We start from the raw sequence: 25600 nt of genomic DNA, 5'->3' as shown, positions 1-25600 counted from the left end.
TCATGTCTGGTTTATTTGACCTCTGACTGTCTTTGACTCTGATAAAGTAATGCAATTTTTTTTTTAAACGTGTTATATCAGTATACATAGAATTGGATTGACAAATAGGACATTATAAAATAAATAAAATACTAAAGTCAAAGTTTTTGTGAAGTTAAAGTATTCGTAACAGCTGCCACAGTGCTCATGCTTATGCATGATGCAGTTGTTGCAGCAACCCATGAAGTCAGTATGATTTCCATGACAACCTTATCAAACATTCAGTGGCTGCTAAGTGCATAGTCCAAACATACCATAGACTATAAAAACACACACTTCACAGTCATAAAAGGACATTCCCCTTTAAAGCGATAGTGCGTAGTTTCTAAAATATATTTTAGAATATATTTTAAAAATGTAAATACATAATACAAACATTTGGGACAAATTGAATTAAAAAATATCTACATAGAAGTCACTTTTTAATATCGGCGATGGGATGTAACTAAGTACATTTACTCAAGTACTGTACTTAAGTAAGTCTACAATTTTGAGGTACTTGTACTTTATTTGAGTATTTCATTTTCTTATGCTACTTTATACTTATATATACTAATCCCTAACCATTTGGAAATAATACTGTAACAATACTGTACTTATTACTCTAAGACATTAAGCCAAATTGGCAACATTAGTTCCTAGCTTAGTAAATGCAGATTCACATCATTAATAGAAAATATAAATCAACTAATAAGTGATGTAGTATTATGTAGCCTATTATTATGGATCATTAAGCAACCTGGCAAAACTATATAAAAATAAGCTCCACCTTTACCAGCTGCTACATTAGTGATGTTTATAATGTGTATAAAATACTGCATCAATAATCCAGTGATATAATATTATTCTTAAATGCGCCATTCTGCATTATAAGTACTTTTACTTTTGGTACTATATGTTGGTGCAAATACTTATGTACTTGTATTTCACTCAAGTAATACTATGAATGCAGAACTTACTTGTAACAGAGTATTTTCACAGTGTGGATTGTTCTTCCATAAGGTTTCATATATACTTGAGAGTTACGACTTTCCGTCGAGCCAGTGAAGGCAACGTAATGGTACAGTGGCGTCAGTGCTCTCTGGCGCCTCCCCAGACAATTGTACTAGTTGTTGACATTGACATATATATGGTTGTTGATCCGTTCTGCACATGCGCAAGATATTACTGTTTACGACCCGCACAATCTGTTCCACGCTAGCCTATGGCTAGCCTCCAGCAGGAAGCTAACGTTAGTTTAGCTAACAGCTAATTCGGCTAACCGCTAGCTGACAGCTAGATTCAGTCTTAAAATGACGTTAAGTCAAACTTAATGGGAAAAGCAGGCTACAGCTACATTAAGACTTTACAGTAATAACAATAAAGACAAGTGTTGAGTGATTGGATTTTAAATGAGCACAAGTAAAGTAGAGCTGACGTAACAGCTGTTATATATGTTAACGTTTATTTTTACGTTTTATTTTGAGGGTCTTTTAAAGTTATTACATGCTGTCTCAGCTAGCGGTTAGCCGAATTAGCTTTTAGCTAAACTAACGTTAGCTTGGCTGTCGACCGGAAGCGTGGAACAGATCGTGCAGTGTCGTAAATCCTCGTACAAAAGCGCATGCGCGAACATTATGCGCATGTGCAGGCTGAACGGATTGTGTACCCAATGCGTGTACCGACAGTCGGTGTCAGTACCCGATCCGTTCCACCTGCACAATCCGTTCTGCGCATGCGCAAGATGTTCACGCATGCGCAGATGATAATACCGTTTTACGACCTGCCCGATCGCAAAATTACGAATCCCACTATGGCCACGCCAAGACCCACCCTACGAAGCAGCTCGATTGGTTGGGGTTAGGCGTTTCACCTCGAGTGGTTAAGGTTAGGGTTAGGGGATTGGTCAGGGGATAGGACCTGTACATGTATGCATGGACGCCTGGCCAATAGTAGTGTGTGAACGCTATTGAAGGGCGGGTCTTGGCGTGGCCATAGTGGGATTCGTAATATCGCTGCCCGATCTGTTCCATGCTAGCCTCCACCCGAGCTAACGTTAGTTTAGCAGCTAATTCGGCTAACTGCTAGCCGACAAATAACGCATGCGCAGAACGGATCGTGCAGGCAGAACGGACAGCTAGATTCAGTCTAAAATAACGTTAAGTCAAACATAATGGGAAAAGCAGGCTATAGCAAAATTAAGACTTTACAGTAACAATAAAGACAAGTATTGAGTGATTGTATTTTAATTGAGCACAAGTAAAGCAGAACTGACGTAACAGCTGTTATATATGTTAACGTTTGTTTTGAAGTTTTATTTTGAGGGTCTTTGAAAAGTTTGCATGCTGTCTCAGCTAGCGGTTAGCCAAATTAGCTGTTAGCTAAACTAATGTTAGCTTAACTGTGGAGGCTGACGGATGGCAGACCGCTACAATCAGCTAGCGGTTAGCCAAATCAGCTATTAGCTAAACTAACGTTAGCTTCCCGGTGGAGGCTAAACGTAAATCATCGTACCACAGCGCATGCGCGAACATCCTGCGCATGCGCAGAACAGATTGTGCAGTTGGAACGGATCGGGTACTGACAGTCGGTACACGATCTTATATTTATGTCAATAAACATAAACAACGATCCGTTCTGCCTGCACGATCCGTCCTGCACATGCGCAAAATGTTTGTGCATGCGCTGTTGTACGAGGATTTACGACAATGCACGATCTGTTCCCTATGTCAATTGGAGGAAAGCTCAAAAAGAAAAAATGTATGTTCAACACTGGGAATACCGGTATGCAAAATTTCAAATTCGGAATATGGCAATTAAAAGGGGTAAAGAATTAGCAAAAGAGAAACGATTTGAACAAGACAGATTACTTAACAATATCATTACTATTTATGAAAAAGACAATATGTCTCAAACAGATATCAATAAGTTACAATCTGAGTTGGAAAATGTGTACCAATATTTAGCACGGGGGGGCTTTTATCAGGTCTAGACGGCGATGGATGGAACATGGTGAAAGAAACACTAAATATTTTCATAGTCTGGAAAAAACAAATGCCAGTCTGAATAATATACATAAACTTAAGATTAAAGAGCAGATATCAGAACATCCCCCTGAAATCTCGAATTTTGTGGAAAACTTTTATAAAAAATTATATTCCGGGCAAAATGGCAGTTTTAACACATCTGATTTTTTCATCTCTATAACAAATGAGGCACGAAGTATTGACCAAACTCAAAAAGATATCTGTGATCAAGCGCTGTCACTCTATGAAATAAAAAAGAATATTAGTAAACTGAAAGATAATAAAGCCCCCGGTAATGATGGCTTAACTGGTGAATTTTACAAGGTATTTCAAGATCATATTTCTGAATTTTTACTTCACGTCTTCAGAGAAGCTATAGACGTTGGCAAACTTCCACCAACTATGTGTCAGGGTATAATTACCTTGATACCTAAACCTAATAAAGATAAACTTGTGCTTGATAACTGGAGACCCATAACCCTAATTCATAATGATACAAAATTATTCTCACATTTTTGCACAAAGACTCAAGGCATGTCTAGACACAATTATAGATGACTGACAGTCTGGATTTATGCAAGGAAGGCATATCAGTAACAATATTTGTCTTATTTTAGATTTGATTGACTATAAGGATTACATAACAGACAACAGCTACATTTTATTCATAGACATATATAAAGCCTTTGACACTGTAAAGCATAGTATTTTATTTGATGTGTTAGAATTTTTTGGTTTCGGTCAATACTTCAAAAGAGCAATACAAACTTTGTATAGTGACTGCAATTGCTCAGTTAAACTTCCGTGGGGAACAACTCATAGATTCAACATATCCCGTGGTATAAAACAAGGAGATCCTGCGCCCCCATTTTTGTTTCTCTTAATGCAAGTGATGGCCCTACATCTGTACAATGACAACTTTCAAGGCATTAACGTTGTAGGGAAAGAAATAAAATGTTGCCAGCTAGCTGATGATACAGCCATTTTCTTAAAAGATGAATTTCAGGTTAAAAAAGTTATTAATTGTCTTAATGTGTTCTCTAAAATTTCAGGATTAGTGTTAAATATTAAAAAATGTACCCTTTTTCCACTCAAAGAGAGCAACATACATATAACAGAATTTGAGGGTATTCCTGTTAAAGAGAAAGTAACACACTTAGGAATTAATATCTGTAAAAATCAGACAGAAAGGATGAATTCCAACTTTCAACCTCTCATTCCAAAAGTCAAAAATAAATTCGATAGATGGCTCATGAGAGATTTATCACTCAAAGGTCAGGTACTTTTATCTAAAACTGAAGGATTATCCAGATTAGTTTATCCGCCAAAGTCTTAGATGTTCCAAAACCTTTTATTAAGAAAATAGATTCTGCATTATTCAATTTCATATGGAAAAATAAGCCTCACTATTTAAATAAAAATATTTTATGTAATCCATACAATCAAGGAGGTTTGAATGTTCTTGATTTCCATACATCTAATATTGTTTTCCAGGTGAACTGGATTAAACATTATATAAATAATAAAGATAAAATGTGGTATTTTATTCCAAACTTTATTTTTCAAAAAGTTGGTGGTATTGAATTTTTACTAAAGTGCAATTTTGATGTTGATAAAATCCCTATTCAGCTATCTAACTTTCATAAGCAAGCTCTTTTATGTTGGCTTCTTATTTATAAACACAATTTCTCACCCCACAAACATGTGATATGGAATAACAAAGATGTAAAGTATAAGAACAAGTCAATATTTTATCCCAATTGGGTCCAAAACAAAATTGTATTGATTTCCCAGCTGATAAATGACAATGGTCACTTACTTACATATTCAGAATTCTTAATTAAGTTTAATATTCCAATAACTGCAAGAGAATATAGCATAGTGTTTGATGCTATACCCACGGGTTATAAAAGACTGCTGCAGAGTAGTAATGTGTCAAATTACCAGTCAACTTTTAGAACAGATGTCTTATTAAATGGCATTGATATAAAGGATAAAAAGTGCAATAATAGATATTTTAGACATTTGACACATTGCCCCACAGTTGGTCGATGCAAACATTATTGGAATAACCACTTTGGGAATATCAATTGGAATTTGATTTGGACCTATTATAATAAATATGTTGTTAGTAATAAAGTTAAGGAAGTATTTTTCTAAATTGTCCATTGCATCTACCCAACAAATCAAATTTTAAAGAAATATAAACCTGAACTTTCTGAATCCTGCACATTTTGTGGGGTTTTCACAGAGACAATTGCACATTTGTTTTGTGAATGTTTTTATGTCAGATTGTTCTGGATTGATGTGGAGAATGTATTTTATGTATTGTGTGGTTCTAAGATAAGATTACAAAGTAGTAACATTATTTTTTACTATGAAGGAAATTATTTGAATAAATGCCATATTTTAATTTGGGAAATTTTATATCCATAAATGTAAATGGTCTAACAGCAAACCGAATATTCACCAATTTAAAACTGACATGAATATATTTTGAAACTTTAAAAGGACTGACGTATAAGAAAGCCATCCGGACTCTGACCATCTATAATGCCTTTCAACCTCTTTGATGTAAACTCCACGCTCCCCCTTTTCCATGTTTGTATGTATGTAGTTAATGTTCTCAATGTTTGTATGTTTTCTGTATTGGAATAATAAAGTTTTTTTGAAAGCAAAAAAAAAAAAAAAAAAAAAAAGCTAGTGGCTAGCCGAATTAGCTGTTAGCTAAACTAACGTTAGCTTCCTGTTGGAGGCTAGCCATAGGCTAGCGTGGAACAGATCGTGCAGGTCGTAAACAGTAATATCTTGCGCATGTGCAGAACGGATCGTGCAGTTGTCTCGCATTTTTTCACTCGTCTCTGTTTATATTTTTGAAAAAGGGACATTTTTACACGAAGTGAGGCTTCAGTGTACATCGATACAAACACAGGAACACCTGCAACAGCACTTGTATCTGCTGGACTCTCTTGAAGGTAGGCTACGTTTTCCTGTATTTTCCACTGGCTGTTTTGTTTCTTTTCTCTCTCTTTGCTGGTAATTACCGTCATTAGCATCCATCTTGGTACAAGCTAATTAAAACCACTGCAAGGAAAAATGGTTGTCCCTCAGCCTTCTAAACCTTCTAAACACTATACCTTCGTATGGATTATGAGGTTCATAACTTATGCCATGCCAAATATGCTGATTTAAAATGATTAGCAATTTAAACCCCTTTACATTCCTGCAACAAATCAATAGGGATAAAGATAATAGGCACGTTGCCTTTGTCGTTGCATTATCGCACTTAATTTGTATTTTTTATGTGTTAACGCTGAAAATGTAAAATCCCTTTATAGGCTGCGGTAGTTCACTTCCGTGGGTGTAATTTTCATGTTAACACATTGTGTCAGGTGTTGAGGGCAGATTAATCACTGCAGCATGATGTGTTCAGGTGCTGCATATTGCACATGACAGAAGAGTAGTCTATCATCATCTCCATGGAGACGTGAAGTTAAAACAGTGATGATATCCACTTCCTGCACCAAAAGTAGAAACCACTGTAGTATTCATTCCGCCGTTTGAAATGTTGCATCCAGCCAAGCACCTGAATGCACCACCTCCCATTAAGATAGTCTGCAGCCTATAAACATGTAAGGAAACCATTTATAATAGGGTTTTGAAACACAACTAATGAATGACTTTTGATGTTTCAATGCATTATTATACATTTCATGGGCATTAATAAATAAATAAAGATAAAGGTACTATGAGTTCATGTGATTAGTTAGAGGGGCACTCAACACATTTTAAATAGTGGGCTGCATTGGAACCTGGAGTTTGGGGTTACAAACAATTGGCCATTTAGAACGCAGTTGGGGTCTAATAGAGAAAAAAAAAGAGTTGCATTATGGGAAAAGTAGGATTCAGAGTGTGAGGAGTTTGAGGGACGAAGGTTCTCTCGCCATCTGCTGTTTATTTTCCACAACTGCCAAAACAATCTTTAGTAATGTTGTCAAGTCACAATCAGATTTAAAACAGTTCTTTTTTTTCCTCACTTTAATTGTAAACATCTGACGAATGCTTAAACATCTTCCCTAAATGGCAACTGGTACCCACAAGATGTTTTTGGTTTCAGTGCACCGTTGTCCTAGCCTGGAAATCCAGACCCAAATCCGAAAGATTAAGGGTCTGGCCTCGAGTAATGAAAACGGCCCAACTCGAGGGGTGGCACCAAGCATCCATTTGAAAATCTCACTGCACGCAATTGGATAACACTAAGACCAATCACAACAATACAAAGGGTGATGAATCCAGAGCCCCATGCGCTTAGCTACCAGCGGAGCTAACTGGTAGATTAAACTGTCGTCATCTGTTTAGCTCACCTCTGGCCCGCCTATATCAGATACACCGATGTGATTGGTGCAGCTCGGTTACATGGGCATAGTTAATGAGCATCATTACTCAATGCCAGTGACTCGCTGAGCAAATTCAAATTGTGCTCTCGCGATAACTCTGGATTTCCAGGGTACCATTGTCCTCCAATGCCACTCTTAACTTCTATTTAAAAAAAAAAAATAAAACACGAATAAATATAATAATAAAATAAGGAAAAACTAGCTTGTAAATGTGACATAAACAAAGATGACAGGGTCCCGCAGAGTGATGTAGATGTTTGCATTATAAAGTGTTACCCAATAGGATGCATCGTTTTTTATGTTTCTTTGTCTCTGTCACTGATTCTCATGGCTTCCTACCGTTAGGGTTGTTCATGTTTCAACAGAAAGCCAAACAACCTAACCCCTAATACTTCAAAGTGTTGTAAATTACAGGGTCATGTCTCTACATGCTGCAGCCTCTCGATGTATGCATTTTACAGTCTGGGAGACACACAAAGGGCATATACTTTTTTGTTGAACAACTCCTTCTTTTGACGTCCTAAAAAAATATGGATTTGTTGCATATGTTAAGAATTAACTTTATTATCTGTTAGCTTAAATCAAGCATTAGTCTAGACCAGTAGTAGTGGAAGTGGCGAGCACCTTGAAGTCCATTTAGTGAGATTTTTGGGAACCCATAGAGACCTCTTAGCCTAATAAACTTGAATTGATTTAAATTAGAAAAAGAGATTCACTCTCTCTACATCATATGCATCATTATATAATTCTGGCGCACATGAACAGTATAATACCTTGTATTTATAAAAAAAAAATGGACATTATTAAATCTCTCCCACAAAAATAAAAATCAGATGTACGGTAAGAACACAAACTATGGTCCCCTGCTCATTCTTAATTAATGCTTAACTAATGCATGACTCACCGTGTTCTAATGTGATGAATGTATTAATGCTTCATTGCTCATGGATTAATAAATGATTCGGTCGCTATCAGTTTTGTCTCCTGTTATTAACTCATTCAGTACAAAGGTAAAAGCATTGTACGCTGCAGTAATGAAAGGATTGTTTGTCAATTATTAATAACAGTTCACCGCATTAACTGAAGGGCCACACCTGACAATGTCATGGAAACGCTGGACACAGTTAATGAAGATTATAATATTCAACACCAACGGATGTGTTGTTTATTTAATTGCAAGATGACATGGGTATATAAAAAAACCCCAATATACATTCTGTCATTCAAATTATGAAAACACCTCATTCCTTGCATTGATTAGTGAATTGTTCTTATTCAGATAAGCAGTTGTCACTGTTAATTCATATGCATTCCTAATAACTCGAGTTTCACTTGCATCAATTGATGCTTTTTTCCATGCAGAAATTCATATATAAATGAATGAGAAGATCCTTATTGAATTAATAAACAAGTAATTCATTGCAGTATATTGTTTTTACAATAATGCTTTTTGCAGATAAGTAGTTTAATATAAATTTTGATTGACTAATGTTTAGGAATGAATTCTCCAAAGATGGCCTGCAAAACAGAGGTACATAAGTAAAGTAAATGTACCAAACAGAAGCACAATTTATTCACCAATTTTTAAAACAATGGAGGCCTTCTCTTGTTATTATGACTTTGATATCTTATCAGTTGAATAATGATAATATCTAATAGTTATGAGAAAAGTGTCTCCTGATTTTGACAGGTAGGGCTAATGGCAAAAATGCTGCTCCCGTAGTAGTTACTATTATCCAAACAATTGTGACCTACTGTACATACTCGCATAAACCAACACCTCACCTGACAATACCAATTCCATGTTTAAGCCAAATACATATGGTTACACCATGTTTGGTAACAGCTGTCCAAAAAAGCATGCAATAGTATGAGAAAAACATTTGTAGTGGAATAAGTGTCTTAAATAACATAATCTGATGGGTCACAGAATACAGCATAACACCTATTCTTGTAATTATGACATCCATATTTTGTAATTATGAAGTTTAGTCTCTTAACCATAACATCGTAAGTTAAAATAATAAGATACCGAGGTCATAACTACGAGGTAAGACCTCCCAGTTGTTTTTCTTTGTTGAATACGATTGATATATGACGGTTAAGTCACGCGTTCATTTCATGTCATTAAATTTGTATGTTACTTTGTGTCTGAAGCTTGCTGCATTTTTGTTTGTATGACATGTTAATGACTTGATGGTCCATTGAATGATGAATAATCTTTTTATTATTTTAATATCGAGTAAGAGCAGTTGATGTAACACGATGCATTCGAGCATTACTCATGCATCCTGGCATGATGAGTCACATTGTATTTTATATCTCTATCTAAAATTTTGATGTAGCATCTTTTAATTACAAGATCCATATTTCATAAAAGATCTCAATTACGAGATCTTTATCTGTTAATTATAAGATTCAGATCATATATTACGAGATGTGTGTCTTGTTGCTATGGAAACAGCTTGAGTCCAAGTTTAATTGTTGATTGATAACCACCTTAAAACCAGAAGTTTGAGGGGGAAATAAACTTTTTTAGTGATTGTTGCAGGCAAAAATCCTTGATTATGCGGCACGTTTTCTTAAAAAATGCAATGGAATTTGCGGGATATTTATGCAATGTTATGCAATGAAATTGCGGGAACTTGCAAAAACTGCAGTTTGATGAAAAAGAGAAAAAAAGTGATTCCCCCAACACACTGCTTTTCGATGATGTTCATGTCACATAATTACGTCACTTCATAGCGTTCCCATGGCAAGAGGGGAAAATGGCTGCTCTTGTGTGAAGTAAACGCAACATTTTTCAACTTTCTGCTAAGATATATGTGACTTTTTTGCAACGAAAATGCGGGGATTATGAAATCATGCAAGCCCTGCATATTTTGCGCCGAAATCGGCAATTTATGCGGTGAAATTCCGGCGTATTTGAAAAAATGCGCCCCCCCGCATAAATATGCGGACATTGGCTGGTTATGTGTTGAATTATGTGATCACATAATTGCGTTTTTCTGGAGGGACTGAAAAAAAGTGCTCCATTGGGGCTGCACGATATGAGGAAAACATGCGATAACGTTGTTTAATATCCCAGTAACAATATTACTTGCGATAAATACATAAACAGATATTAAAGTGTACTCTGTTCAGCATTTTTGCTGCTTTCAGTATTCTGCTAAAATAGAACAAATTGCTTGTTGAATTTGAAAAAAATGAAAGGAAATCATTTCCAACAAATTGAACATTGAGTTGAATATAAAAGGCACCAACCCTAATCCTAACCCTTAAAGTTTTCTACTGATAGTTTCTTTCAACACACACAAACAAATCTCCGAGTGTCTTTTGCGATGTTTTTATTGTGCCAGTTGATATTGCGATGATGATTTAAAAAACATATTGTGCAGCCCTAATCTCCCTGTATTTGTCTTTGTGTTACGATAGACTCGAGAGAGGAGGTCCTTGCTTTGAATGTTTGGCTGTAACTAACTGTTGCTTACTTTCTGACTCATTACCACATTAAGTCATTTTTTTTTATCAAACGAGTACAGTATACCCCAATCTGTGCGTATACCTCAACATGCATTTTTTTTTTTTTTTTTTTTTTTTTTTTTTTGTCATTTCAATAAGATACAATTACATTTACAAAATGAAAATGTTAAGAATAAACAATAGCTTTTTCTTTGGGATGTAAAAACGGGTCCTGAAACTGTCCCCATAACTTCCCCCCCCTTCCTCTCCCAGGTTTGAAGCGATGGCGTCCGTGTGGCAGCAGGAGCCGTCAGGTTATTCCCCCTGCGTAGAGATCGACTCCAGCTCTATCAGGTGCAAGGAACGGCTGACCTCTCCGGTCTGGCTGAAACAGGAACAAGACGACCTCCGCATCATCAAGTGGGAGACCTTTCAAACGGGAGCCTCGGCAGATGCTGTTCAGGACAACACGCCCAGCAGTGCCATGTCTGGTGAGAGCACTTCCACGCGGTATCTGCTGCCGTTCTGTGCCAGTATGCCTTCGTTACATACGTGTTTATAACTTGGTGCAATGAAACGAATGTTCCAGGTGTAGTCTCAGTCTTTAAAGGTGCCCTGCCACATGTATTTCATTACTTTGTGGTAATGTCTGAAGTTCTACCATTCTCACATGCAACAGATGGGGGGCGCGGCAGAGAGCATTTTAATAGGTTGATGGATTTCTAATTGTATGTAGTAGGGGTGAAACGTAATGCCTTTTACAAAAACGTTTTATGTAGCAGTTTTTGCATTTTTTTTCTTAAATTGATTTATTTAATTAAATTTATTTTTGTTCATTATTTTCAGAATGTGCACATGGAAAAAATGCCTTGGTTTCCTTGTTTCAAGCCATTCTAGCGTGATATAGAAAGCCTACAGAAAGACTCAGCTCGATTTCTGCCAGTTGTCATTAATATTCAACAAGCTAAGCTGTTTGAATCTGATTGGCTTACAGCTAGCCAATGAAAGCCTGGCTGTCAGAATCCTTTACCCAGCGCAACTGGGCGAGCTAATGAATAGTAATGAGCTCAGGCAATATGATGTCCGACTGACCAGCTTTTGTAATTGGCCTGATTTCTCCGCTTATTTCTTTTCAGTGGCTAGAGCTGACAAAGGAGGTAGCAGTTCATTTTCACATTCACAACATAACACAAACACATATGGACCGAACATATTTAAAAAAAAAAAGATGATTGTGGCCCATGTTGCAGAGTGTACGCAGTCTGTATTCAAATGTGGACCACCGGGTGCAATTTTGGGACTTCATCTCAGTAGTTCATTTTACTGAGTAGGATCGGAAAGAATACATGTTGTTATTTATTCAATTGGGAATTCATCTTTCACTTGAACCAACAGCTGCCAATTTGAAAAAAGTTTCTTCTTTACCTGATGTCCATGAAAAGTGGACACTTCTTGTTTAATGCCATAAAGCAATTACACTTCTTCCCTTTGGCACCCAGTCGTTGGCAATGGTCTTGCATCTTATGATACTCATGTCTCATAGTCAAACTCATAATGCTTTATTAATGTGTTAATACTTTGTACGGTTCCCTTTTTTTCATAGCCGCCCACAACAGATTATAAAATGACCAAAAAAGTATTTTCCCCACGAAACAAAAATGATGCCAGTGAAATTGTTTTGAAGACGTTATTTTCACACACTCCCACTTGTCTTTGCTCTAGCCGCCTCACATCAGGAAAGCATGCCCCCGCGGGTGCTGCTTACCATCACCAAGCTGCAGTGCATGCTGGAGAGCAAACAGGAGCGCATCGCTGCACTGGAGAAGCAGGTGGAGGACCTGATGCAGGACCGCAAGTTCCTGAGGAGCCAGATTGAAAACCTCACAAGTAACCGCGCCATGCCAACCTTTGCATCACCCAGTCCAGTGACTGAAGGTCAGTGTCCGAAGTGATTGGTAGCTCTTATTCATCAATCAACATCACATTTATTTAAAGGTCCCATGACATGGTGCTCTTTGGATGCTTTTATATAGGCCTTAGTGGTCCTCTAATACTGTATCTGAAGTCTCTTTTACTGTATATAGGCCTTAGTGGTCCCCTAATACTGTATCCGAAGTCTCATTTTATATAGACCTTAGTGGTCCCCTAATACTGTATCTGAAGTCTCTTTTATATAGACCTTAGTGGTCCCCTAATACTGTATCTGAAGTCTCTTTTATATAGACCTTAGTGGTCCCCTAATACTGTATCTGAAGTCTCTTTTATATAGACCTTAGTGGTCCCCTAATACTGTATCTGAAGTCTCTTTTATATAGACCTTAGTGGTCCCCTAATACTGTATCTGAAGTCTCTTTCCCGAAATTCATCCTTGGTGCAGAATTACAGCCTCTAAAGCCAGTCCCACAATGAGCTTTCCTTAGGATGTGCCATTTCTGTGTCTGTAGCTATTGAGGAGGAGAGAGGGGGGGGGCAAGGTGGGGGTGTGGCCTTGACCAACTGCCACTTCTCTCTTTCTCATGGGTGGGCCAAATTCTCTGGGCGGGCAAAGCAGAGAAAGGGGAGGTAACCTTGCTCCTTATGACCACATAAGAATAAGATAATAATAAGAAGATTCCAGATCGGCCCATCTGAGTTTTCATTTTCTCAAAGGCAGAGCAGGATACCCAGGGCTCGGTTTACACCTATCGCCATTTCTAGCTACTGGGGGACCATAGGAAGACTGGGGGAACTCATATTAATGTAATGTAAAAAAGAATGTTAAAAAAACCTTTTAAAGCACTTTACAATTAAAGGAACACAGAAATAACAGACGGCAACAAAACAATTGAACCGCATTAATCAGAAATAATAGTATAGGTAGGGTTGGGTACCGAAACCCGGTTCCACTATGGAACCGGTTCCTACGCAAACGGTAGTATTCGGACCGGATTAGAACGCAAATTTCGGTTCCTCATTTTGGTTCCGACTGAAATCTTTTCCCTCCGTTGATCCGGACAGCGGCAGACTCTTTTTTTTTTTTTTTTTTTTCTTTCTCCCTTTTCTGCCGAGTGGCGCACGTGCCCGCTCGCGGTGTGAAGCGCGTGTGCGCGCTATTCCCCCGACATGCACTCTACAATCTGCTGATAGACGGCTTTTTGTACACGCTCTGAAACGGACGTAAAAATATCCCACTTTCTCTGTAGTCTAACGTTAGCTAGCTACCGTAAATGTAGGCTAGCCTACTTTTAAAACGCCATATTTTCCCTCTGGGCTCACCAAAACGGACGTGAAAGCATATTAACCATTCACTGACTGCACGTGATTGCTAGTAAACATTACACTTGCTCTGCTAGTCTATCGTTCAGGACAAGAGCCTGTAGCCTGGTGGTGGGGGAGGCAAGACAGCCTTCCCAAATTGTCTGCCCTTTCAAACTCCTACCTGGGTGTGTACAGACCTCTTGGACACCGTCTGAGAGAGTTTTCTCCTGTGCAGTAGGCCTACATGCCATAAGTCAGGAGAGGTGTCCTATCTTGCCAGAGAAGGCAAATATGGTCATTTTTCTGTAAAAGAACTGCTAAAATTTGAAGCTGGTTGGCATACCAACTCAACATCATTTATTTTGTTATTACTTGTTAACAGTGTAACTGTTATTTGTTAAATTATTGTAGTTGTGTGTTAGGTGACTTAAGTTTACTTATTATATATTTAAGTACTTTAAAACGATAATATATTGTTAAATTTAAATAATTTTCAAATAAAAAAAAAAACTCCATAAAAAGCCTTTCTTTTATGTAATTTTTCAGTTTTTCAAGAATCGGTTTAGGAATCGGAATTGTTTTAAAAGTACCGGTTCGGCATCGGAATCGTAAAAATCCAAACGGTACCCAACCCTAAGTATAGGTGGGTAGAGGTGGGTTTTCAATCCAGATTTAAAAATATCAACTGAGTGAGCTTTTTTTTTTTCATGTCATTCATGTCATTTGTGTTGATCATACGCAGCTCCTAAACCCAGCAAAGTGCAGCACTCGGAAAACAAATCTCGGAAGAGAGAAAAAGCTTCTTCTTGTTCCTCTGACAGCAGCGACAGCGGCTCTGAGGCGTCGGAATCATCCGAAGTGTCAGCGGCCTCAAGTGAATACAGAAGGAAGAAACACCATAAGGACAAGAGAAGATCAAGGAAAGGGAAGGACTACAGCAGGAAGAGGGGTAATTATCATGTCTTGTCATTCTAAAGCTAGTAATTATTTGTTTAGTGTGTTAGAGTGCTCACTGACCATTTGTAAACATATACACATTTAACCGTTCCCCAATAATTCAAGTCAATACCTGATATACTTCTGAAAAAGCATTTTTACTGTTGTCACAGCGAAAACAAGTGTGAAGTTAGATAGATGTAGAAATACCTCCCCGTTAAAAAATGTGTAAGAAATACAAATACTTGTTTAATTAACCCGAGTTGGTGAATTAGAGCACATCCTTTTTGATTTAGAATTTGTATTAATTTGGAATAGGCTAAATCGTGTGTAAAGAGAATAAAAATTGTGAAAGAAGAAAGTATTTTCACTAATGTCCATTGGAAAGTAAGACAGCTAGTTAAAGGGACAGTAAAGATGGCATTATAAAAGTTTTGAGTTCAAAGATTGGATCACTTTTGCACAAGCTGATCAAGACTGCGTTTGTGATGGCATAAAGATTCTTCATCACTTCTGTAATAACCACGTAATAACATGCCTTAATCATTCATTCCACCAGCAACCGGTGTCCAGTATGTCGTCCACCGCTACAAACAAGTCCTGTCGGCCTTCATCAAGAAGAAGAGCATGAGCGAAGCCTTCCGCCATCTCGGAATCGACCGGAACACCATCGCCAACACGGCCTCGATTGCCGAGCTCCATCTCGCCGGCAAAGACATGGTCCCCCTGGTGGGCATGTTCCGCCAAGGAGAAGAGACTCTGGTCAGCTACGCCAACAGGTGCACCCTGGTCATTGACAGCGACGCTGACCTATCCAGGAAAATAGACCATATGAAAGCTAGCGGCGAGCTTCTGCCCATCGCAGGGAAAAGGCAGAGGTTGTTGCATTCTCACATGCAACAGATGGGGGGCGCGGCAGAGAGCATTTTAATAGGTTGATGGATTTCTAATTGTATGTAGTAGGGGTGAAACGTAATGCCTTTTTACAAAAAACGTTTTATGTAGCAGTTTTTGCATTTTTTTCTTAAATTGATTTATTTAATTACATTTATTTTTGTTCATTATTTTCAGAATGTGCATTTCAGGATGTATATTTTACCATAAGCCATAAAAATGACTTACAGCTGCAGTCACTAAAGAGCAGAAGTGTGTGTTGCGTACAAAACGCCCACAAGATGGCAGTGCTCACATATTAGATCAGTTTTACAAATCACTCCTCTTGTCATTTACTCCAAAATGGTGGATTGTCAATTTCCATTTTCCAGCACCTTGTTTCTGTGGAGGGGTAACTTTTCTGTTCATAGACATTCTGAAAAATAATTTTGTTGACATTATCCTGTGACTCTTATGCTGTAATTGAACCAAGCGATTTAAAAACTGTATTTGTTTCAAAGTGTGTTAATGTTTCTGACCTACCAACAAATGAAAACCCATACAGAGATTTCAGTGAGTTATGTTGCCTTTGCTTTTATCTTTTTAGATTTTTTTTATTTGGGGCTTTACCCTTTATTTGATAGTGACAGTGGGTAGACAGGAAAGGTGGGAGAGAGATGGGGGATGACACGCAGTAAAGAGCGGCAGGTCGGATTCGAACCCTGGCCGCTGCAAAGGACTCAGCCTACATGGGGCGTACGCTCTTAGTGGGTGAGGCTAGAGGTCACCCCGCCTTTGCTTTCACCTTGCATCACATCAACGCCAAATTATTTAACTTCTGTCTTCGGTGAGCTAAATGGGATCGACAACAAATGAATTGCAGAATAAATGCGTATTCAATTTGCTGTCAGAGGCATATTTGTATTCTGTCCCTTGACCAGAGGAGTGGGCCGCACCAGTTGTGTAGACAGATGGAAAAGCTTGGTGAGACATCCTTGGGCGATGGTAAGTGTCAGAGCAAAGTGTTGCCATTGCCTTCCCTGCTGTTTGCTTTTCACGTGGAGTAACAAATTACTCGTGCAGAGCCATTACAGGGGCTGCACCAGGGCTGTTTATCTCTGCATGGGACTCGGTCACTGTCACTCCCATTCACACACCGGCTATCCGCTTATCTTTCACTCTCGCATCCCAATCTGTCCGTCCCCTCCCCCCTAACATCACTTCTTCCATCTCTTCTTCACCCTTCCTTTTCTTTCTGTCTCACGTTTTCATCCAAAACAAAAAAAGCTGGTGGAGTTTCGGACAGCGTAGAAACATTTCAGGCCAGCAGAGGCGACCCAAAGTTCCTCTCAGCCTGTTCACAGCCAAAGGGGACAGGTGTATGCTGGTCTGCTCAGCAGCTTGAGGAAGAAAAGGGTGGGTGTACATCTCTGCCAGCCAGCACTCCTATCTTCCCATCTCCTGTGGCATGCAAACGTCAGTTCTGCTCTCCTTGTCACGAGATGTGAAGGCAGGTTTTCTGCAAACTCTGAAATGAAAAAATGGCGCTGAGAGTAAAGTACAGGATATTATTGAGGTACTGTATATGACTTATTTCATTTTTGCACACCACCCCTGTTTTTCAGCATGTCCCTGCAAAAAAACAGCAAAATGCAGCCTCCACCTGCTAAGGCTAAAAGAGTGGCAGCTGTGAATTTGGTGTTAATGACTCGAGGTGATGGAGCTCAGTGGCTGCAGAAAGAGATAGGATGTGGGCCTAATCGAGCCTGAAGCATTCTCTCCCCCCCTCCTCCTGGCCTTTTGACTAGCACTGGTGTGGGGCTAGCTTGGACTCCATTTTGTGTCTTTTGTGGTTTGCCACGTCATCGCGGAGGCTCCAAATGCAAAATCCCCCGTCCAGCTTTGATCTTGAGCTTGACAAAAAGAGCATCTGGACGTCCTCACATAGAGTAGCTTGTAATAACCACTATAACCCTCTTAATGATGCAAGTATAATGTGTTTGAACTGGTGAGTTCAAATGGGTGCCGGGGTTATGTTATGTTACACTGGCAGTGTGTGCTGGACCTGCTGTGTTATAAAGGCCACAGACACATTATATAAAGGATTACAGGGCTTGAAATGGAGATAAAAAAATGCTCCGACTTCAGCAATTGATTTTGTGCTCTCTGGGGAAAATAGTTCTTGGCTTGAAAAACACTGAGTGTAATGTGACTTATTCATACTTACTGAGATTATTTCAAGATATTGAGTAACCAGTTGGGTTGGCATCTCCTTGGGCTTATTGTTTGTCCAGCAGATTTGTAATGGTGTGTCATAACATTTGGCATTCAATAGGAGTTTTGTGAACATACAGCAGCCTGTTTATTACACCCAAAACCAAAGAGGTCAGAAAATCCACTAAGTTATATCGAGATTGTCTGACCTGTAGCCATGCTAGCTGCTTCCACTTTATCCACCTATTTTTGTAGTCTATATCTACGACGATTCATTAAGGGGATTTCTCCGTTGCCGCCGGATGTCCCTTCCGCTTTCTTTGTGTTGGCATTTTAAACTCCGGTGGATTTCTGAGGACTGCTCCTCAGATCTCTGCAGGGTAAATCCAGACAGCTAGCTAGACTGTCTGTCCAATCTGAGCTTTCTGTTGCATGACTAAAACAACTTTTGAACGTACACATGTTCCACCAAAACAAGTTCCTTCCAGAGGCTGTTTTGCAGAGGCACCTCTACGCTATTGCATCCGGCAAATAGCGCCGCCAAAGACGATTGTGATTGGTTAAAGAAATGCCAATAAACCGGAGTACGTTTTTCCTCCTATACTGGAATGCTGTGTGGACTAGCCAGACCCTCCTCCAATGCAAGACTACTGTTTGTGCTAAAGCTGGAGCCAGAGTACTATTAGCTTAGCAAACACTGCACATTATAAATGGGGAATGCTAGGCTGGCTCTGTCCAAACGTAACAAAATAATTTTTTTTTCATACTTTTTTATGGATCAAAAAAAAGAAGTAGCGGTTTCCAGACTTCATGCTAAGCTAAGCTAATTGGTCACTAGCTAGATATATTTACCTTTCACAAACACTATAGTGGGATTAATCTTCTCTAACTCAGCAATAGCATAATAAATGTATTTTCCAAAATGTTTGACTATTTCTTAAAACTGATGTCATCTTAGGTAGAAACATTTGGACCACATGATTTATCTATAATTTCCTATTTAAAAAAAACAATCAAATTGAATACAGTCTGGTTTTAAAGTTTAGCTTTACCTGTGCTATGTAAATATTCTTTATATCTTTAGTTTGTCTGCAGGGTGTGTCTGGTGTTTTTAGTGACAGGATCAAGCTCAAAACTTTCTTCCTCAGAGCACAAATTAGCCTACATCTTCATAACTAGGACTTGACAACATATGAGTAGTCATTAATGTTACTCATGTCCATTGTGCATTCGGAAGCACACACTAAAACACTTTTTGTGGCAGGCGGGCTGCACAGAAGCAGGACAGACACGCTCAAACCGATTGGAATTCCTAAAAATAAACGGACAGTTGATGTGACTGTGTGTCTGAGCCTCTTCACCTTTCATTTGCACTGGTCTTCCCGTTAATGAAATCTTAAAATAACATGCCCGCTGCTGCAAAAGTGGGTCAGAGCACCAATGCGACACCAATTCAATACAACAGCATCAAGAAGTGCATTATGGGTATTTCCCCCTGTGGTAAAATTGAGGTGGGGGCCGGAGTCTGTGTACTGGTGGATGCCTATTCTTGCCCTTTTTCGGCAGTGACGTCAGATGGCTGGTGGAGCAGTCAACAACAGCTTTTTGTTAACGCAGCCATCATAGTTTCGTCCTCAGCTTGTTACTGGGAGGGAGAAGACACATGGACATGTTTTTGTTCTCCAAACTAGTGTCGTGTCCCTGTGCATATTTACTAATAATAACCGCAGCCAGGAATGCTTCAGTGTAGCACACCCACTAGCTGCGAGCGGTGAGCGGCACTAGAGGACAGTGTTGTATCCAGTTCACTCTTGTCATGTTCTATTGTTTGTGGCCAGACGCATCATGCACACACAGCCCTCCATGCACAGTTTGCCTTACTGCAGCTGATTAGATTCGGTCTGATGGGTTAACAGGAATACTCTTCCACTACAGTGTAGGGTGACTCTTATTACAGACTTTAAATATGCTTAACAAACGGGAAGGAAAACATAGACACATGCTTAGACAAAGCGTCTCAGACAAAATGCCGTGTTTGCCATGTCAATTTTTCTTCCCTGCTATCTTTGAAATAATAGTCATTAATGAGACTTCTCTTGGATTATAAAATAGAGGGGGGAAAAAGCAAAGATGCTAATCTGAAACCACAGAACCTCTCTACAATGACAGCCTTTCTGCCAGCACAGCTCGATCAACAAGTCTTGAGGTATTGCTGGTGTGCTCTCCATCTGGCTGCAACTGATAAGAACTTACTGGGGGCTGCTGGATAATAGTCTCGCAATCTTAAAAGCAGGAGGGGGACATAATGTATTCTGGGGGGATCCAGCAAACAGGACCCTATAAACCAACCCCCCTCCCCCAATCTGCACATTCGGGCAGCCCTTTCGATAGAGCCAGGGGGGGAAACATCATGCTGCAGTAGTCATGATTTGCCTTGAGTGCGATTTTATTCCTGGAGGGACGAGGTGGCTGCACTCAGCCACAACATAGGAGCTTCATCCGTGAGCAAGTGCTATCACGTTTACGGTACAATAATCTATATGGCTGAACTTCTGCACTACAGCGCCTGCATGGCCTTGTCTCTTTGCACTGTTGGAAATATGTAAGGCTGGTACAACCTCTATTTTCAGGGTCAGAGGCACTGACTGTTTTCTGGTTTGTACCCCCCAGGTGTCCTCAGAATGACAGCGGTGCAGCATGGGAGATGAAAGAGCAAAAAATGATAAATGGTTGAACGCTGTAGGTTCAAAACGGTTGTTTGTAATATCGGATCAACTGCACATTGTGTATAATTTGTGGTTGTATAAATGTATTTTCTGACACAACCTACAACGACAAAAAGTAACCAGCAAATAGGCATCCATCTGTGAATAATGGTTTTTTCCACTCCTCCCCAGAAACTAGAAAACTCATGTGACAGCTACGTCCACAAATGCATCATTTGGCCACAGACGAGACGATAGCATGTGACGTGGAAGAATACGTAACATGACAGCATGAAGGAACCCCCCCCCGCCCCAACCCCACCCTCAAATCCTGTTGGTTATTCGTCCAGTGACGCAGGACAAATCGGACATCTTTGGCACAAAAAAGAAAAATCAGTTGAAGGGGACTGGATGCAGACAGATACACAACTCAGAATGTAAAAGCCTCACAATATGTTTTCTTGCTGATAAGCAGAGAGGATTTGGAGTTTGTCCGTCATGTTTAAGAGTGGCCAAACACCCAAGTATTTATGAGTAGGCGTCATCTCGGCGGTGGAGTCCTTTTGGTGGTGTTTCAGCATGAGACAGTTGTTTGACTCGGATGATTCAGTCAGTTCTGGTCTGTGGGTCCTCTCTTGCAGGGTTAATGACAGGAAGAAAGTGAAAGGAAAGAAAAAAAGGGAAAGTGGAGGAGTGCTACTGGCCATTAACCGCCGATCAGAGCTGTTATATTTTCTGGAAACACAGACCGATGGGAGATGGGAGGTTTGGCTGTAGGGGAAATGCTTTCCCTATCTACAATGATAATAGTCTTGTATTGCCCATTAGTCGGAGCTTGGTGAGAAAGATGTGCTTTGGAAAATTAGGGTGATTGCATGCCACACACTGTCTCTGCAAATGATCTGAGGTCTAGCCTGGTTGTATTTATTTATTTTTTTTCCATTTTGGAAAGGAGGGATTCTGTCAGATTAGGGGAAGCTGGGCTTTTCTGTGTATTCTCTTCTGCTTGACCTCTATTATAACCGATGTTAATAACACAGGGCTGGGTTACCCAATGAACCTGTCTGTTGTTCTCACACATTGCAGGTTCCCCCTGCATGTCCCTTCTCTTTTACAGACTCGCAAAACATGCATTGAGTATTGTATTTTTGTTGTTTCAAAATACACGTTCTTTGGGCACTCTGCAGTGTTCTGGCAGATTTTCATTGTGGTGTGACCACATGTGGGATGACGGCATGAGAGGTGGGTGTATTTGCTTGCAGCTGTGAAGCTAAACTTGGCTGTGCAGCGCTGCAGAACTTGAAAAACCATGTACTACAGCCATATGGAGCAAAAACTGATTCAGTTAGAAGATAATTGGGCCAAAGAACTCCAAAGTTTGGAGAGAGAGAGAGAGAGACATTTCATGGGAGAGTGTGTGGCATGAACGACATAAAAAAAAACTACTACTGTAAAATACTGCATGCATGCCGAAACTGGAAGAAAAAAGCAAAGGAAAAACTCCAAAGCAACAGCTGAGAATCTTTAGATGGTTCAACTGGCAGAGGCTGGAGTTTCCCCTCTGACCAGAGAAAGATGTGATGTCTGATGAAAGTGTCATCAAAAGGTTCACTGGGCCAGAGATTGTACTTCCACAGTGTCAGAGGCATGGGATGGCAAACAAGGAACATCAAGCCCGCCACTCCGAATTCGGGAACGGGTATAAAGTTTAGCAATGTCAGACAGTGCGTGAACTGTACAGGGTTAAGGTCAGAATTGAATGCAAAAACAATTATTCTGGCATCAAGTCATGAGCATCTAGCACTGAAGGCAACAGACTTATCTCTTTTTTTTTAATGGTTCTACAATGATGCTTACATTTATGTAGGTTAAAGACATGACATTTTCCCTTTCAAACAACCTTAACTAAAGCATTGACTCTTAACAAAGGAACTGCAGTGGTTGCTTCTAATTGGGGTTAGCCTTCATTAGAACTTGACTGTCAAAGCAAATCCATCAACATTATTAATTTGATTAATTATTACTGGCAAAATCTCATATTTATAAATCTAAATTTTCCAATCCTAAACCATCCTTTTTAATTTTTGTAAATTAAATCAATCTTTACATTACATCAATCATATAGATATACCCTGAGTCTATGTACCCAATTTAACAGTTTTATGAACTGATTTAGGATTTCTGTCTATGTTCAGATGCCCTTGCATTTTCTGTCGTATGCTTTATGTTTACCATATTTTTTTGTCAATGTATGAACAAATGAATTAAAGAAAACTTTATAGAATCTCACAGAAATATGTATTGAAGTCACACAGAGAACAATAATAATTATTGACAAAATATGTGGCTTTTGAAATTGTTCTCCCAAGTCTTGGCAACCAAGGGAAACAAAAATAAACACTGGAACTCAAATAAAATATTTAGATTGTTTCACAGAAAAGTCCATATGCTTTTATCCAAAAAGTTAGTTGTGCCATCTCCAATACACCTCCTACAATACTATCCAAATGCACAAATATAAATCGATGCATTATTTATTACATTTACGCTAGCTAGGGGTAGATCATTATTATTTTGGCTTATCCGTTCCACTTTTGGTATATGTAACAGCAAATTAACACAGTCAGGAAAGTGGCAGCATTGGCAACATTGCAGATGCCGGTTGCCATAAAACACCACAGAAGAAGATAGTCGGGATGACAGTCACTGATTGGTCGACACACTCACCCCACTGCATTCTGGGAGTGAAGATGGCTGGGGGCTAACAGTAAAACCGAGTAAAACTGTACTATTTCTCATATTAAAAGATGAATAAATAACCGTTCATTTGTGGATGTATCGTTATGGAATTATTGTGCAAAATCTCTGAAAAGAAGACTGCAGTTCCAGGCCGGATTACTAAACTTCTGAAAGACCTACAGTAGGATCACATGGAAGCTCTCTTTGGAAAGGCCCAGTTGTTAGCTTTCATACTAAACAATCAGGACGATACTAGCTTGAAGCGGAGCTACATAACTTGGTTAATGGATCATTATGGATTTATTGTACAAAGACACTGTAGTTCCAGGCTGGATTACAAAACTTCTGGAATTCTTTAATCGTAAGACCTCGTTGAACCAACTCATCTCTCTGCTTCTGAAGAAAAAAAAGTGAGTCCCTACACTGCATTGATCTAAAGATATTGAATACACTTTTTTTTTGTACACGTTTTATGTCAGTGTTCAATATGTTTGCTCCATTAGGGAATTCCTGCACTACAAAATAAGATGAGGAAGGGAAAACTCAAAGTAAAACTCAAGAGGATATTTTAAAAATATTTTGTCTGTGCGTGCATCCAGCACAAGCTGATGCAATGCTTCTTTGTGTCTGTAAACTCACTTATTTTAAACCCCTGAAAACACCAAACTTTTACTAGGACTTCCAGGGATGCAAAGATGAAAACACACAGCCATACTCCTCAAATCTGGGCAGAGAAATGAATACTGAAGAGCGACAGAGGGCATTTGCATCAGCACGTTATACAACTCCTCTCCACTGGGGAAGAGGACAAACTCTTTGATGATGAGTCACTGTTGGGACTACTCATTATCATGTCATGAACCCAGCTGATTGTACTTATGTGGGATGGCAGGGGAGTGGGTGGGAAAAGGTCAAAAAGCAGTTAGTTGTTGTATTTTTTGCATTTAATGCTGCTGAATTACCTGAGCAAGAGGATTTCTTAAAACATAATAATGTTGTTCTATGGATAGCAATGTTGCAATGAATGGAATCTGTCAGTGTTCGGCCCAGACTGAAATATCTCAACGTTTGCCAAGAAATTTTGTCAAGACATTCATGGTTCCCAGCCCATGGTGCCTAATGATTTAGGTTGTCCTTTGAATTTTCCTCTTGCACAACCTCATGGTTGACATTTGTGGTTTTGAGTGAAATGTCTCGACAATTATTGAACATCTGCAGGGCTGCAGAGGGTGTCAAAGAAGCACTGGGTTAAGATCTGCAATTATGGACGTCTAAATGAGAATTCAATTTTTGTATATCAAAGCCTTCAATAAATACACTGTCATTCAGCCTACTCACATCATACAACCTGCAACAAATTCATTAACATAAAACCAGATTAGCTTGTTGCATCAAATTGAATACATTTATGCAAACGCATATTTATTTTTCGATTCCAGCTCAAGGCATTTTTTTCTACACAGCTTAAATAATCAGCAAACAAGGTGAAATGCTATAGACTGCATTGTCCTCTGCACCAATGAAGAAAAAAGGAAAATAGATGAGAATACATATGATGGACTTTCATTTAACTCCTCCACCGAACCAGCAGTAATGTAAAGCGTTCCAAAATGTGAATATAAACACTGTAATGAGCAGGCTTTGTCGGGTCAACTGAAATAAAAGGTTGGCCAAATTTTAAATGAACCTTCATGCATGTATATGGTTGTGCCAATGATATAATGAACCTTCTATCAACTGCACAATCCCAATACTCATATGAGTGGCTCACGATATGCTATATACCACAGCAGGGAAAGTCACGGCCCAGTGGATTGCCACAATGGCAGCCAGTCATTGATGACAGCCATGGGCCTGTCAGGCATTCACACCACGTACCTATGGCCACAATAGCCTCATAAGTAGCCTTATTCAATCAGTCTTCACAGACGGAGTCGACTCAGGGTGCTGCAGACCCAGCCAGGCGTCCACTGATCTGCATCACAGAAGCATC

The 25600-nt window shown here is 39.2% G+C and overlaps 2 protein-coding genes across 5 annotated transcripts in view; both read left to right on the top strand.

Moving 5' to 3' along the window:
- The first annotated feature begins 5805 nt into the window (after positions 1–5805).
- Positions 5806–16526, top strand: LOC114548949 (coiled-coil domain-containing protein 106). Its single transcript, XM_028568995.1, has 5 exons — positions 5806–6019; positions 11177–11394; positions 12626–12838; positions 14883–15089; positions 15636–16526. Exons 2-5 carry the CDS (start codon positions 11187–11189, stop codon positions 16013–16015), a joined length of 1008 nt encoding a protein of 335 aa, XP_028424796.1. The 5' UTR covers positions 5806–6019; positions 11177–11186; the 3' UTR covers positions 16016–16526.
- Positions 16527–23627: 7101 nt separating this feature from the next.
- Positions 23628–25600, top strand: part of myo3a (myosin IIIA) — a 71137-nt gene continuing 69164 nt past the window's right edge. For all 4 annotated transcript variants that reach the window (XM_028568988.1, XM_028568989.1, XM_028568987.1 and 1 more), the window contains exon 1: positions 23628–24017. In XM_028568988.1, coding sequence (XP_028424789.1) covers positions 23902–24017 — 116 coding nt within the window. In that variant the 5' untranslated portion in view covers positions 23628–23901. The remainder of the gene's footprint in view (positions 24018–25600) is intronic.

This window comes from Perca flavescens, chromosome 22, assembly GCF_004354835.1.
Source record: "Perca flavescens isolate YP-PL-M2 chromosome 22, PFLA_1.0, whole genome shotgun sequence".
Lineage (NCBI taxonomy): Eukaryota > Metazoa > Chordata > Actinopteri > Perciformes > Percidae > Perca > Perca flavescens.
Note: the sequence above shows the minus strand (reverse complement) of the source record. Positions and strands in the feature narration are given on the sequence as shown.